At 43.6% G+C, this 15,000-nt stretch overlaps 3 protein-coding genes across 4 annotated transcripts in view; 1 reads left to right on the plus strand and 2 right to left on the minus strand.

Moving 5' to 3' along the window:
- The window catches only part of itm2ba (integral membrane protein 2Ba), an 8,025-nt gene extending 7,244 nt beyond the window's left edge, over positions 1–781 (minus strand). The window contains exon 1 of one of the 2 annotated variants that reach the window (XM_060868869.1): positions 553–781. In XM_060868869.1, coding sequence (XP_060724852.1) covers positions 553–639 — 87 coding nt within the window. In that variant the 5' untranslated portion in view covers positions 640–781. The remainder of the gene's footprint in view (positions 1–552) is intronic. The other variant, XM_060868870.1, reaches the window with a different exon arrangement.
- A 3,196-nt stretch (positions 782–3,977) lies between these two features.
- nudt15 (nudix (nucleoside diphosphate linked moiety X)-type motif 15) lies at positions 3,978–6,290 on the minus strand. The gene is made up of 3 exons (XM_060868872.1): positions 5,526–6,290; positions 4,828–5,027; positions 3,978–4,223 (listed from the first exon to the last, which is right to left on the minus strand). Exons 1-3 carry the CDS (start codon positions 5,684–5,686, stop codon positions 4,093–4,095), a joined length of 492 nt encoding a protein of 163 aa, XP_060724855.1. The 5' UTR covers positions 5,687–6,290; the 3' UTR covers positions 3,978–4,092.
- A 48-nt stretch (positions 6,291–6,338) lies between these two features.
- On the plus strand, positions 6,339–13,631 carry sucla2 (succinate-CoA ligase ADP-forming subunit beta). The gene is made up of 11 exons (XM_060868871.1): positions 6,339–6,495; positions 8,308–8,503; positions 9,569–9,668; positions 9,770–9,932; positions 10,630–10,758; positions 10,852–10,990; positions 11,116–11,277; positions 11,628–11,770; positions 11,861–11,981; positions 12,704–12,792; positions 12,940–13,631. Exons 1-11 carry the CDS (start codon positions 6,412–6,414, stop codon positions 13,012–13,014), a joined length of 1,401 nt encoding a protein of 466 aa, XP_060724854.1. The 5' UTR covers positions 6,339–6,411; the 3' UTR covers positions 13,015–13,631.
- The last annotated feature ends 1,369 nt before the right edge of the window (positions 13,632–15,000 follow it).

Genomic DNA, 15,000 nt, shown 5'->3' on the forward strand with positions numbered 1-15,000 from the left:
AAAACCAAAACAAAACCCACCACCGCCACCAAAACACTACTACTGTTCGGTTTGCAAAACAAAACACGATCGTGCAGGACGCAAAGCAAGCAAACAATCACTTAAACACAAGTGTGTCCATGTTCACAAACTATAACTTTATTTAACGATGTTTATTGTTAATCCTCCAAACCGGCCATGTCGCCTAGCTGTGTTTTATTAATCAGGTCAGCCATTTTCCTCACAGCCTTCCTATGTGTTTCTTCCACAAACTAAACCGAAAACACTAAACAAACGCTGTCTTTTTGTTGTGCCTTTAAAATGCTTCGATAAACAAAAACATTCACTTTAGACTTTAGTTAGCATGATTAGCAATGCTAACCAAGTTAGCATGTACCTAGCTGATTTTAGTAACAGTACAATCACCTCTAAATAACAACAATAAAAACTTCCTTTGCTCGGTTTTTTAATTTAAATCACGAATTAACGCCGTATAAACAGTTACATTTTTCATTACTACGTTTTAAGTAAAAAAAAAAAAAAAAGTGTTTGGCCTTTGTAAACTTAACTTACCCCTTCCTGTGGGATTAGAGCCTCGTCCTTTTCTCCTTTCTTCAGCTCTTTCTGTGCCAAAGCGGAGTTGAATGTAACTTTAACCATAATTAAACCTGGTTAAATGAGCAAAAGTTACAAATAAAAACGTGTTCACAGAGTAAACTTGATTGTCTGGCTGTAAAACTCCGAGTGAAGACCGATGTTGGTGGGCTTTCCCTTAACTGTGGCGCATTAGCAAAATACTCGTCCCGTTTCCAGATGTAACCACCAGGTGGCGCTAAAAACAGCAGATTCTTTTTCTTCTTAAAAACGAAACAAAACAAAACCGAACCAAACCAAACCAAACTAAACAGTAAAACACCACATTAACTCACATCTAATGTATTTATAGAGATTTTTGTAACGTGTTGAGTGAATATGAATTGTGTGTCACATCTCAGCTAGTTAGCGATCCACGACTACGTGGTGGAATTAGAATTAGAATTAGAATTAGAATTAGAATTAGAATTAGAATTAGAATTAGAATTTATTGCCCAGGTGTTGTGTACTTTGGGAGGTTTGGGAAGCTCCACAGTGTAACAGAATGACATTGACAAGACATGAACACATATATAACATAAACAGTTTGTATGTACAGTGGAAAAATGTGCAAATTGTAATATAAATAAATAAGTATGTGTTTTAAGTAAATAATGTAAGAATAGTGTTGTGTGTTCTGTGTATGTTAAGTGTTTATCAGATGGGTTGCCTGAGGGAAGAAACTGTTCCTGTGTCTGGTCGTTCTGGTGCTCAGGGCTCTGTAGCGTCGACCTGATGGCAACAGTTTGAAGAGTGAGTGTGCTGGATGTGAGGGGTCCAGAGTGAGCGAGTGTGCTGGATGTGAGGGGTCCAGAGTGAGCGAGTGTGCTGGATGTGAGGGGTCCAGAGTGAGCGAGTGTGCTGGATGTGAGGGGTCCAGAGTGAGCGAGTGTGCTGGATGTGAGAGGTCCAGAGTGAGCGAGTGTGCTGGATGTGAGGGGTCCAGAGTGAGCGAGTGTGCTGGATGTGAGGGGTCCAGAGTGAGCGAGTGTGCTGGATGTGAGAGGTCCAGAGTGAGCGAGTGTGCTGGATGTGAGGGGTCCAGAGTGAGCGAGTGTGCAGGATGTGAGGGGTCCAGAGTGAGCGAGTGTGCTGGATGTGAGAGGTCCAGAGTGAGCGAGTGTGCTGGATGTGAGGGGTCCAGAGTGAGCGAGTGTGCTGGATGTGAGGGGTCCAGAGTGAGGGAGTGTGCTGGATGTGAGGGGTCCAGAGTGAGCGAGTGTGCTGGATGTGAGGGGTCCTTTGACCTTTTGCTCACTCTGGAGAAGTACAGATCTTGGAGAGTGGGGAGTGTTGTGCCAATGATTCCAGTGGGATGTGGTAGCTCAGTGGTTAAGGCATTCGACTACTGATCGGAAGGTCATTGGTTCGAATCCCAGGTCCACCAAGTTGCCACTGCAGGGCCCCTTAACCATCAGTTGCTCAGTAACTAAACTAAACTATAATAATGCTAAATACTCACTCACTCACTCATCTTCTACCGCTTAATCCGAACTACCTCGGGTCACGGGGAGCCTGTGCCTATCTCAGGCATCATCGGGCATCAAGGCAGGATACACAGTGGACAGAGTGCCAACCCATCGCAGGGCACACACACACTCTCATTCACCACTCTCATTCACTCACACAATCACACACTATGGACAATTTTCCAGAGATGCCAATCAACCTACCATGCATGTCTTTGGACCGGGGGAGGAAACCGGAGTACCCGGAGGAAACCCCCGAGGCACGGGGAGAACATGCAAACTCCACACACACAAGGTGGAGGCGGGAATCGAACCCCCAACCCTGGAGGTGTGAGGCGAACGTACTAACCACTAACCACTAAGCCACTGTGCCCCACTGCTAAATGCTGTAAATATAAATATATATATAAATATGACTCACTCAGCAGTCCGGACTACCCCTCTGTAATCTTCTGAGCTGAGCTGAACCAAACAGTCACTGAAGTGCAGAGAGGATGGAGTCGATGTAGTAGAACTGTGTGTTCATCTAGCCGTGATGTGTGTAGTTAGTGTTACGGATTCAACAAGCGAATATGTCTGTATGTTGATTGATCCAAACTAAATAAGTGCACAACTGGTTTAAATTAAAGACACGATAGTCTGCTGCATTGTGCAGCCATGTTGACTTGAAGCCTCTCCGTAATCTGAACAGACTAATCCAAAGATGTTGGAATTTCAATTTGTGGGAATGTTTTCTTTTCCTGGTTGGATGTTTGGACTTTGAAATATCAACCTTAATTCACATGCTATAAATTAAACCCACTCCATTGCTATCAGAAGGTTATTAAACCGTGAAGCGATAATGAAAAATATCCACTCAGTCTGTAGAATTTCAGCCTAAAATAAATCCTGGATGCCTTTGAAAGATCCTCTAGGACGATTCACTTCCAGTGTGCAAGCTGACATTTATTTCCTTTAAAAATTCCTTTTAAATAACAGTCTACTGTGTCCATCGTTGAGCATTTTGAAGGTTTCGGCACGGAAGAGTTGGTGTTGAATCTATAATGAACTCAGATGATGAGCTAATTTATGAGTTGCTCAGGAGCTCCTCGGTTCATAGCTCTAAATTGACTGTATATGAATGTAGAAAGGTCATTCTATTTATAATCACACTCTCTGGTGTCACTCAAATAAGGATGAGGTTCCCTTTTTGGTTTGGTCTGGTTCCTCTCCAGGTTTCTTCCTCATACCATCTCAGGGAGTTTTGCTTTGCCACATTCGCTTCAGTCTCACTCATTAGTGATAAACACAAAGAAATTGACATAAAAATATTATGTTCTCTAAAGTTGCCGTGAGATTTATCGGCTCTAAATCCTCAGATCGGCTGCACACTAAAGTAATTTGCGTGAATAAGATTAAAACTAAGATATGAATCAGAAAAAAGGGTCCTGTGTCTAAATCCAAGATATGAATCATCCACACTGACATGAATAATAAACATAACTGTGATAAATACGGAGGACACACTCACTCACTCACTCATTTTCTACCGCTTATCTGAACTACCTCGGGTCACGGGGAGCCTGTGCCTATCTCAGGCGTCATCGGGCATCAAGGCAGGATACACCCTGGACGGAGTGCCAACCCATCGCAGGGCACACACACACACACTCATTCACTCATGCAATCACACACTACGGACATTTTTTCCAGAGATGCCAATCAACCTACCATGCATGTCTTTGGACCGGGGGAGGAAACCGGAGTACCCGGAGGAAACCCCCGAGGCACGGGGAGAACATGCAAACTCCACACACACAAGGCGGAGGCGGGAATCAAACCCCCAACCTTGGAGGTGTGAGGCGAACGTGCTAACCACTAAGCCACCGACGGAGGACACACACACAAAAAAAAAAATAGTTAAACTGAAAATATGTTTATTAATACTGAATAATGAAATTTTATATCTCAAAGCCATATCTGCCATGCAGGTATCATCTCAGGTCTAATGTTAGAGCAACGAGATGGAGAGTCATTCACAAAGGGTTCGTTGACTGTGTGAATTCTTGCTGAAAGGATTGAAACCCTGCTGTCTCAGACTGGCCAGGGCAAAGAACAGCTGCTCCTCAGGGGGAAAGTCGTCCCAGGCTCTCCATGACCAACCTGAACACACAACACAGAGATATTAGACAAATACGCTTGTTTAATGCACCATACAGTAGTTAAAGCGTGACAGCTCCATCTTCCCATGTCTGACAGCTGGCCTTAGGGCAATTTGTTCTAACTGAAATTTTAATACAAACAGGTTTTTCCCAAGTGTCAAATTCTTGTCTGTGTTAATCTGACATTTATGACATAAACCCTTTTTACCAGTACATTGGTGTTCCAGTAGAAACAATATCAGTATAAACAAATGAATGGGTTTCTGGCTGTGAGTTTGATCTAAAACGGCTCAGGACTCATCTCATCATATCTCGGAGCATCTCAGAGAGCAGAAATGGGTTTGATATCACCATTTACTTTGAAGATACAAACATTTGTGTGGAAAAATTATTTATTTATTTATTTTTTTGGAAATTTCTTAAGAAAATTTTGCCCATAGTATTCTAGGTGAAAAATAGCAACACTTATAAAAATGACAAATTCTTAAATCCCTGATTGTCTACTTTAATATGAGCTCCATATTAACCACCACTGTGGAAAAAGAGTTATAAATCACTGGTGTTAAATAAAACACAAACAGGCCCCGACGCTCAAGCGTGTTTACCCTCGTTTTTCTCAGGCTCCATGTTTACTGGCTCAGATGTTGTAAAGTCTTTATCGATTTCTCCCTGCATGAAGAGTGTAATGTAGTGATAGTTTTCATCAAGCCTGATGGTGTTCACCACGGAGGCGAACCGGAGGTCTTTTAACCGAATGCCGGCCTCCTCCATCACCTCTCTGCGTGCACACTCCTCCCAGGTCTCGCTGCAGGAAAAAAAACATTGTGATAATATGAAGGACTATTTGTGAGTTTCATGTGTTTTGGCTTAACGGGGATTAAGCCATCCAGTAAGATGTGTGTTATAACTATTTGTTAACATGTTATTGAGTTAAAATGGATTAAATGGGGTTAGTTAGTAATATGAAGATGGACATGTATAAACCTGGGCATTAGTAAACCATGCTTTTTTTTGTGGTCACAATAATTATTAAAAAAAAGCATAATATATTTGAATCAGATCATTAAACCTGTAAAATACAGACCGAAATGTAATGTTGCATTTAGCATCTCATTCATTTATTCTCTTTTCTGGTGCTCTACCCAATTAAAGGTGCAATGTGTCATTTTTATCCTGAAACATATTGCAAACACTGACAAGTTTTATTCACACGGACGTGTTTCTGTATTGAAAAATGTTCGGTTGCGTCTGTGACTTTACACATTAGACCTTCAAAAGCCCAGAACGACTTTAGATTACTCACCCGAATTCAATGTGACCCCCTGGTAACTGGTACAACCCTTTTCCCACCAAGCTCTTCCTCTGTCCTAGAATCACACATCCTGGGTGGGTGGCATCAGTGACCAGAACCGCAATGCCCACACCAGGCCGCTTTGGGGTGTAAGCCTGCGGAACCTGTGCCATCTTAGTCAAGCTGAGAAGTATTGTGTTTATTAAATCACTCCCTCCCTCTCTCTCTCTGTCTGTCTGTCTCTGTCTCCCTCTCTCTCTGTCTATCTGTCTCTCTCTCTGTCTATCTCTGTCTCTCTGTCTGTCTGTCTCTCTCTCTGTCTGTCTTTGTCTATCTATCTATCTCTCTCTCTGTCTGTCTGTCTCTGTCTCCCTCTCTCTCTGTCTATCTGTCTCTCTCTGTCTCTCTCTCTGTCTCTCTCTCTGTCTTTGTCTCTCTCTATCTCTCTCTCTGTCTGTCTGTCTCTGTCTCCCTCTCTCTCTGTCTATCTGTCTCTCTCTGTCTGTCTGTCTCTCTCTCTCTCTGTCTCTCTCTCTGTCTGTCTTTGTCTCTCTCTATCTCTCTCTCTGTCTGTCTGTCTCTGTCTCCCTCTCTCTCTCTGTCTGTCTATCTCTGTCTCTCTGTCTGTCTGTCTGTCTCTCTCTCTCTCTGTCTGTCTTTGTCTCTCTCTATCTGTCTCTCTGTCTGTCTGTCTCTCTCTCTCTCTCTCTCTCTCTCTCTCTCTCATCTACAATACCACTTCCTGAAGCCGTGCTACATCTTGCTGCGGGTGAGTTATAATATTTACGCTTTTTCACTTTCACAAAGCGCGGATGCTCCAATTGCGTGGCGTTTCCCACCCACGCATGCGCAGTAGTTGATTTGTTTTTTCCGCAGCACAGCTGCTGGAGAAAGAAACATGGCGGCGTCCCTGATCTGCGGCCGGTTGTCCGCTGGACTGAGGAATTCCGGCTCCAGGACGGCTTTAAGTTCCACAGCCAAGGTTGGTTACGGAGAGGAAATATCACGGGGTTGTGTACGCTATATCTGACATGTTTTTAAGCTTCAAACGTGAAGAAATGGATCAAAATCGATAGTATACAGATTTGACATTAGCATGCTAGCTGCTGTCAACATTAATAATACTTAGCAAAAGAACGTGTTTGCTTTAGCTGTTGTGATGTTATCGCTTAGTGTTGTTTTCTAAACGTGGAATGTTTCCTAAACGTTTATTTCCTAAGCAGGTTATTATAATACAAACCGAATACGCAGCATCTAGTTTTACTTATAAATCTCTATCGACAGAGTTATTGGCTGAATCCCAAATCGCACTGTACTCACTACATAGTGCACTACATAGGGCGCAAAAACATGTCACTTCACACTCTATCTAGTGCGCACTTATTCAGACTGGTTTGGAATCCAGCCATGTCAACACGCCTGTAATTATTATTATGGCTCGGTTTGTTTCCCAAAAGAATGTTTTCTGTTGATAAACAAGTAAGATGTTTAAAGTAAGAATCAGTCAACTCAAGGTCACCTAGAACAGCTAGTAAGCACAGTTAACCAGCTAGATCTCACTTCTGGTCAAGCAATACTAGGTGAATGGACTTATTTTAGAGACAGTTATATTTAGCCATCTGTCCATAAATAGCAGTCCAATGGCTTTTGTTCAGTTTTTTTTTCACTTTACAAAAGTGCAGATCAGCATAAAAACCCCCACAAATCTTTCAGCACAGAAAATCAGACCCGGTGCTGTTCAGAGAGGAGAAAACAACAACAACAACAACAACAAACCAGTCTCAGAGCATACAGATGAGGAGGTCAGAATGCTGGACAGAGTAAAAGTACTAAAGTGCCGCTGCATCACTCTATTTAGATACGATCAACGTATAAAAACATAAAAAGCAAAATGCAAGACATTTCATTTGAAGTAGCTGAGATTGAGTATAATGTACAATATCGAAACTAAGACTCGTTTTTTTGTGTATTCGCCTCACTTCTAAATTCATTACATGTTTAGAAATTAGAGGTGTCGGTTTTTCCCAGTCTGAGAGAAATAAATGATGTTTTTAAAATATATGAGGTGAGTTGAGCTTAAAGGTCTATTATTTTCTTGACTCCTAGATGAAGTTTATAGCACTAGCACGAGTCTGTGAGATTCTATACAGGACAGTTTCTATAAGGAAGTCGTAAGTTAGATGGAATCATCAGATTGACGTAATGAGACGTCACGGTACGCCGATCAGGTAATAAACCGCTGAATAATAAACACTCTGTGTAATAAATCTCTGCTCTCATATCCAGTTATTTGTCCGCAAATGACGTAGCCAGGAATTAATTTTCCAGGGGATGAGGAAATATCTGTAGAAAAGTGTGTGTTTAGGGTGGATGAGAGACAGCAGGAGAATGTGTGGTGTGTGTGGTGATCGATATATGCTTATATTACGTTAGCCTGTATTAATACTGGTGGGATGTCTTATGTGAAGTTGTGCCTCGTTGATACTTGTTACTCATTGTATCTCGTAATCATCCTGAGCAGCTCTATGTAAATATCCCTAGGATCAAGAGAAAAGGTTTTGCCTCAGCTCGTGTTACAGTGTAGCTGGGGGACTTGACCTTGAACACGCAGTGGGCTTAGTTTCTTGAATCTCCCCCTAAACTAAATGTGTTGAATTGAAAAAAAATTAAATAAATAAATGGAACTTCTGTCTGTTTTTTTCTCAGTGTCCAATTACTCTACACACAGAAACCCAACAATGTCCTGATTGATATTAATAAACTTTATCCGCTTTGGTCTTTTTCACTGTACCAGGTAATTACCGGGACATCGGGGCTGTTCGGTAACCATGGCTACCAGCCCTCGCCGCTGGTGACTGGGCAGCAGCAGAGAAACCTGTCGCTGCACGAGTACCTGAGCATTGGCTTGCTGAAGGAGGCGGGGATCTCTGTGCCTGCGGGATTGGTGGCCAGCTCGCCTGAAGAAGCCTACACTGTCGCCAAACAGATCGGTAACACAACAAATACACACACACACATACACACAACACACAACATTCATCTGGTTACAGAGTCACAGATGCGTTTTGTGTGTGTGTCTGTGTATCTCTGTGCATATATCTTTGTGTGTAACTGTGTCTGTGTGTTGTATCTCTCTGTATATCTCTGTTTGATGGGGTGTGTGACAGTGTGTGTGCGTATATCTGCATGTGTGTATATATCTCTGTGTGCGTATATCTGTGTGCATATGTGCGTGTGTGTGTGTTTGCCCGTTTGCTTTATTTATTGTACTCTTGCTGACTTGAGTCTAAACATAGATTGACCCTGGCATTTGGGGTTTGTGTGTGTGTGTGTGTGTGTGTGTGTGTGTGTGTGTGTGTACTTGATGAAACAACTACTTGAAGAAAGTGACCTATAATGTAAATTGTGAAATAGTTGATTTTAAACTACAAAAGAAACTTCAGTGATATTTTTTGTCTTGTTCTTGTCTAAGTAATTAAACCAGACGATCTTTTTAGCCACGATTGTACAGCTCTTGCGGTTTAACAACGATTGTCTAATCTGTCTAATCTCTGTCTAATCTCTGTCTAATCTATGTCTAATCACCTGAGGATTTTGATGACATTCCTTTTGTAAAATCTCAGCACTGTGGTCAGATTTTCCTTCATTTGTTTGCTTGTATGATTGGAGAGTGCAATTGTAATGGCACCCATGGGGTGACTCACTCTCACACCATCAGGGCTGGGGATGAAAAAGAAATGAAGTGTTGTGACTAAGATGTGGTGTCTTTTCTCTCTCTCTCTCTCTCTCTCTCTCTCTCTCTCTCTCTCTCTCTCTCTCTCTCTCTCTCTCTCTCTCTCTCTCTCTGATTGCGTGTATTCTTAAAAAACGGAAACTTTGAAAACAGTGAGTGAAACTCGTCTATCAAGTTGGACCTGAACAGATTGATTCATCAGTCGTTTACACAAGAAATGTGAAATGTTTCTGCTGGTTCGGTTTGGAAAACTTTTATACACAGCTGTAACCAAAAAAAAGATATTCCCATTCTTCTGTGTCTCACTGTGTGTCCTGCTCAGGCTCTAAGGATCTGGTGGTGAAGGCTCAGGTGTTGGCTGGAGGAAGGGGTAAAGGGACGTTTGAGGGAGGACTGAAAGGAGGAGTCCGAATCGTTTACTCGTGAGTGTGATCCGATTCGTTTTTGATTCGTATTTTGTGTCACTCGTGCCACCATGTCCGTAAATCCTTTGAACTGCTACGCCACTCTTTTACCCGCTCAGGCCGGAGGAAGCGAGGGACATTTCCTCACAGATGATCGGCAAGAAGCTGTTCACCAAACAGACGGGCGAGGCGGGTCGCATCTGTAACCAAGTGTTCATCTGCGAGCGCCGTTATCCACGCAGAGAATATTACTTCGCCATCACCATGGAGAGATCTTTCCAGGTCTGAGCTCTGAGGATGGCGGTGGGGTGGGTTGGGGTGGGTTGGTGTTTTCTACTCATACAGCCAGTAGAGTTCGAGATAAGCCCTGTCTCTGAATTAGTGGAACACACAAATATCACATTAGCCCATTATACTGGTTTATCAACGTTGGTGCTGTAATTTAGAGCTAGCAGTGTATGATGTGTCCAGTAGGGGGAGCAAGAACACTATCACTCTCAAAAACGCCTCAAACCGCCTCACAGTGGAGCCCGTGGGTGTGAAAAGGAAGCACTGTTGTTTATTCCATGTGTCAGCTAATCATACAGGGTTAATGTCAGGATGCAGATTAGCTGATAGTTTACCGAGCAGTCAGGAGGCATTAAAAATCTGAAATTGAGGTTCGTCAGCCGCTCGTTTGATGAAGAAATCGATAGCAAGAATGTTCCATAACTTTAAAAGAAACTGTAACTGGATGAAAATGATGAAAAGGAATTGATCTCTTCATCCAGTGGAGTAGTTCATGGATCCTCTGCTAATTATTTGATTAGTTGATGCAAAAAAATGATTGACAGGCCCCTCAGTATATGTTCCCGCCCACAATAATCTGAGTTGCAGCATTTCCTTATACGTCCAGATAATGATGGTGGTGATGATTATGGTGGTGGTGATGATTATGGTGGTGGTGATGATTATGGTGGTGGTGGTGGTCTCTCCTCAGGGCCCAGTGCTGATTGGCAGCTCTCAGGGGGGCGTAAACATAGAGGACGTAGCAGCTGAGAATCCGGACGCCATCGTTAAAGAGCCCATCAACATCATCGAGGGCATTAAGATGGATCAAGCCATAAAGGTGAGGTGCAGGGAATAAAGAGAGATTAGGACTGAGTGCTGTAGCGTCCTATGGAACGAGATGTCCGACACACACGTCTCCTTCCTCTTCCAGGTTGCTATGAAGATGGGTTTCCCAGACGCTTTGGTGAACGAAGCAGCCGAGAACATGATCAAACTCTACAACCTGTTTATCAAATACGATGCGTCTATGGTGGAGATTAACCCGATGGTGGAAGATTCCTCTGGCATCGGTATACTATATCACACACACACACACGCACACACACACACACACACACACACACAGAGGCCTGTTAATGTACTCTAAGCATTTTTATATTGTTATCAGTAATTTCCTCTGTGTGTTGTGTTGCAGTGATGTGCATGGACGCTAAGATCAACTTTGACTCCAACGCCGCGTACAGACAGGAGAAAGTTTTCGACTTGCGGGACTGGAGTCAGGAAGACATCCGAGACAGAGAGGCGGCTAAAGCTGATCTGAACTACATCGGACTGGACGGCACCATCGGCTGCTTGGGTCAGTTACATGTTTTATTTTGTCAACATTACAGGCTTTAATATTAACATGTAGGCTATGATTTAGTTCTCCATTACACCAGGGAACATGCCTTTTTATTTTAAACTACTGTTTACACCATTTACAAACGCATCCAATCGACGTACAGTGATGCAGTGAGCTTTTCCTCTAACATCTCTTATAATTTTCCATCATAAAGACAAGCGAACCACTTAATTAACGTATTTGGTGAACAAAATGTTACAAAAACTTTTTCAAAATGAAAATATTCTTTAATTTGGATTGATTTATTTTTTTGTTCTGAAAGTTCGTTGACATTATGACCAAACCCTGACTTTTACCTGTCGCAGTCAACGGTGCCGGTCTCGCCATGGCGACCATGGACATCATTAAACTCCACGGTGGGACGCCTGCCAACTTCCTTGACGTAGGAGGCGGAGCCACGGCGCATCAAGTGACGGAAGCCTTCAAGCTCATCACCTCGGACAAAAAGGTAGCTGCGGCACAGTGCATCATGGGATAACGGTGAACCGTCCCGATTAGGAAGCGAGCTCTGATTCCGGCTCCGGTCGTGTTTCCGCAGGTGCAGGCCATCCTCGTCAACATTTTCGGCGGCATTATGAGATGTGATGTCATCGCTCAGGGCATCATCATGGCCGTCCGCGACCTGGATCTGAAAATCCCTATCGTGGTGCGGTTACAAGGTGAGCGAGGAGGAAGCAGGTGAAAAGGGCAGGAAATGGTAGAAGCGGTTTATTCTCTCACCTGCGGAGAGGAAATGAGGTCGTGCTGAAAGGGTTACAGTGAGATGAGCATGACCTTTCTATTAAAATGGTGATGAAAAGGAAACTTAAGAAGGAAAAGCTTCTTTAGATTAGACTGTGCTTTTAGTTTGCTTTATGTTTTAACTGAACAACAAAAAAAATGTCTGTGGACTTTTATTTCAACAGAGAAAATTTAAATGTCAGAATTCATCGCAGTGAATTAAACAGCAAGCATGTGATTGCGTTTCCATAGAAACGACAGATTTACTCCTGAATATAAAAACTAGCTGGATGCTCGACTGAGGTTTGAACTCTTGGTCTGAGTGTCTGTCTGTCTGTCTGTCTGTCTATCTCTTGCTACAACTCTCTTTCTGATCATCTCTCTTTGTCTGTCTGTCTGTCTGTCTGTCTGTCTCTCTCTCTCTCTCTCTCTCACACCCTCTCCCACTCACTTTCTGCCTCCCCCCTCTCTCTTTCAGTCTGTATCTCTCTCTCTCCCTCCCTCCCTCTTTCTTTCCCTCTCCTCCTCTCCCTCTTAACCCCCCTTGCGCTCTCTATCTCTTTTTACTCTCTCATTCGCTCTCTATCTGTCTCTCTCTCTGTTTGACCGTGTGTGTGTGTGTGTGTGTGTTAATCCTCACTGCTGTCTGTGCGTCCTGCAGGAACCAGAGTGGATGACGCAAAGGCTCTGATCGCTGCCAGTCCTCTGAAGATCCTGGCCTGTGATGACCTGGATGAGGCGGCTAAGATGGTACACTCGAAACCCACAGCACCACAAACACCGCGCAACGTCTTTTCTCACTGTTACATGATGCGATCCTTTTGACTATTTCGAGACTGCTTTTAACCATGCGTTCAAAAAAAATCATTTAAATGTTCTCACCTTTTTCTTTTGTAGGTTGTGAAGCTTTCTGAAATCGTTTCATTGGCCAAAGAGGCTCAAGTGGATGTAAAGTTCCAGCTGCCCATCTAAAGAAGTCCCACGAACAACAAAAACTACAAAACTCCATGAACTGACTTTCTAGCTGCCCAGTCCCATGTCTCCTATCCACCATGTTCTGCCTGCGGATGCTTTCTGAAGTTAGTCATAAGGTCCTGTAGCGCTTAGATACGAGATCTGCTCTCCTCTAATCCCGCTGTTCACTCCGTTCGTCTGGGTCTCGTTAGTTAGCTCAGTTCAGTGTTACTACCTGTTCTTTGTACCATTGTTTATTTCGGTAACGTCGTCTTCTTTTTTTCTTTCGGTGGACCTATTTATGTGGGACTGTATTTATAAGAATGTACGCTGAGGTGCATTAAGCCGGACATGGAACACCTTTGAAACACGTACATATATCTCTAGTCTGATTTTAAAAAATAAATCCAGTTCCCAATGTGCGTTATTGGAGAAGCGCCTCGTTTCCTGCTTCAGTCAGTGTTTTCCGAAGAGCACGTCACTCCCTTTCCCACCCCTTCAAACGCACAAACACTTCTCTGAGGAATATCTGTAATCTTACTGTGTTCTTTTGGATATGTACAAGGAACTACTGGTTAGCAGGAGCGAGTGAATAAAATACGAAAAGAGAAATAAAATTCTTTGTTTTATGATAATCACAAGGAGGAGCGGTTCTTCTCAGAGGTTCTGAGTTGAAGGAACGTCTCTCTCTCTCTCTCTCTCTCTCTCTCTCTCTCTCTCTCTCGTGTGTGTGTGTGTAAAAGATACCCCATGTGTTTTATTTAGAGTGTAAGAAAAAAAAATCCTTCCTTTATTTCAAAGCCAGTTGGGTGACGATTGATTTGTAAAAAGCAGATGCAAAAAAAAAAGCAGGTGCTGGCTTATGATAGGGTAAGTTATTAACCCCCCCACACTCCTGGAAAAAAGTACAAGGGTAAGATCTTGACGTGACGTACAGCTAAATATGGTGACCCGTACTCAGAATTCGTTCTCTGCATTTAACCCATCCAAAGTGCGCGCACACACACACACACTGTGAACACACACAAACTGTGAACACGCACCCAGAACAGTGGGCAGCCATTTATGCTGTGGTGCCCGGGGAGCAGTTGGGGGGGTTCGGTGCCTTGCTCAAGGGCACCTCAGTCGTGGTATTGCCCGAGACTCAAACCCACAGCCTTAGGGTTAGGAGTCAAACTCTTTAACCATTAGGCCACGACTCCCCCCCCCGACCATGATAGGGTAAGTGATTTACTCCTTTAAAAAAAAAAACCCACTCTGGTTCTGAGTACGTGATTAAACCCCCCAAACTACATGATGGTACTGACCTATGATAAGGTAAGTGGGGAAAAACCCCAACATGATGGTACCTGCTTACCTGTGATTTAAAAAAGTTTCCCAGGCTTGTAGACATTTGTTTTTTACTGGATCTCAGAAGGGGGGGGGGCACGGTGGCTTAGTGTTTAGCACGTTCGCCTCACACCTCCAGGGTTGGGGGTTCGATTCCCGCCTCCGCCTTGTGTGTGTGGAGTTTACATGTTCTCCCCGTGCCTCGGGGGTTTCCTCCGGGTACTCCGGTTTCCTCCCCCGGTCCAAAGACATGCATGGTAGGTTGATTGGCATCTCTGGAAAATTGTCCGTAGTGTGTGATTGTGTGAGTGAATAAGAGTGTGTGTGTGTGTGTGCCCTGCGATGGGTTGGCACTCCGTCCAGGGTGTATCCTGCCTTGATGCCCGATGACGCCTCCCCGTGACCCGAGGTAGTTCGGATAAGCGGTAGAAGATGAGTGAGTGGATCTCAGAAGCACATGTTATTCACAAATAATCATTTTTAGACAGCTATCCTGCCTAGAAACCAACCAGATAAACCGCTCTGTACATCCGTGATGAGTTCAAAATCACTTGTGAACTCGTCACTCACAGCTACAAAGAGTAACGGTGATAATCGTGAGTTCCTGCTCGTGTCTGATCGACGTGAACCTTGTGTGCGATGACGGTCACTTTCCTCTCCACAGGACGACGGATT

Source organism: Tachysurus vachellii, chromosome 4 (genome assembly GCF_030014155.1).
Source record: "Tachysurus vachellii isolate PV-2020 chromosome 4, HZAU_Pvac_v1, whole genome shotgun sequence".
In the NCBI taxonomy this organism is placed as follows: domain Eukaryota; kingdom Metazoa; phylum Chordata; class Actinopteri; order Siluriformes; family Bagridae; genus Tachysurus; species Tachysurus vachellii.

Bases quoted from the DNA above. Each gene is read 5' to 3' on its own strand.
- nudt15 (XM_060868872.1), bottom strand. From the start codon at position 5,686: ATGGCACAGGTTCCGCAGGCTTACACCCCAAAGCGGCCTGGTGTGGGC. The intron at 5,028-5,525 runs GTGAGTAATCTA...TTTTTCCTGCAG, and splicing joins GGGGGTCACATTGAATTCGG to CGAGACCTGGGAGGAGTGTG. The intron at 4,224-4,827 runs GTAAACACGCTT...TTGTGTGTTCAG, and splicing joins GGAGCCTGAGAAAAACGAGG to GTTGGTCATGGAGAGCCTGG.
- sucla2 (XM_060868871.1), top strand. From the start codon at position 6,412: ATGGCGGCGTCCCTGATCTGCGGCCGGTTGTCCGCTGGACTGAGGAAT. The intron at 11,278-11,627 runs GTCAGTTACATG...TACCTGTCGCAG, and splicing joins CGGCACCATCGGCTGCTTGG to TCAACGGTGCCGGTCTCGCC. The intron at 11,982-12,703 runs GTGAGCGAGGAG...TGCGTCCTGCAG, and splicing joins TATCGTGGTGCGGTTACAAG to GAACCAGAGTGGATGACGCA.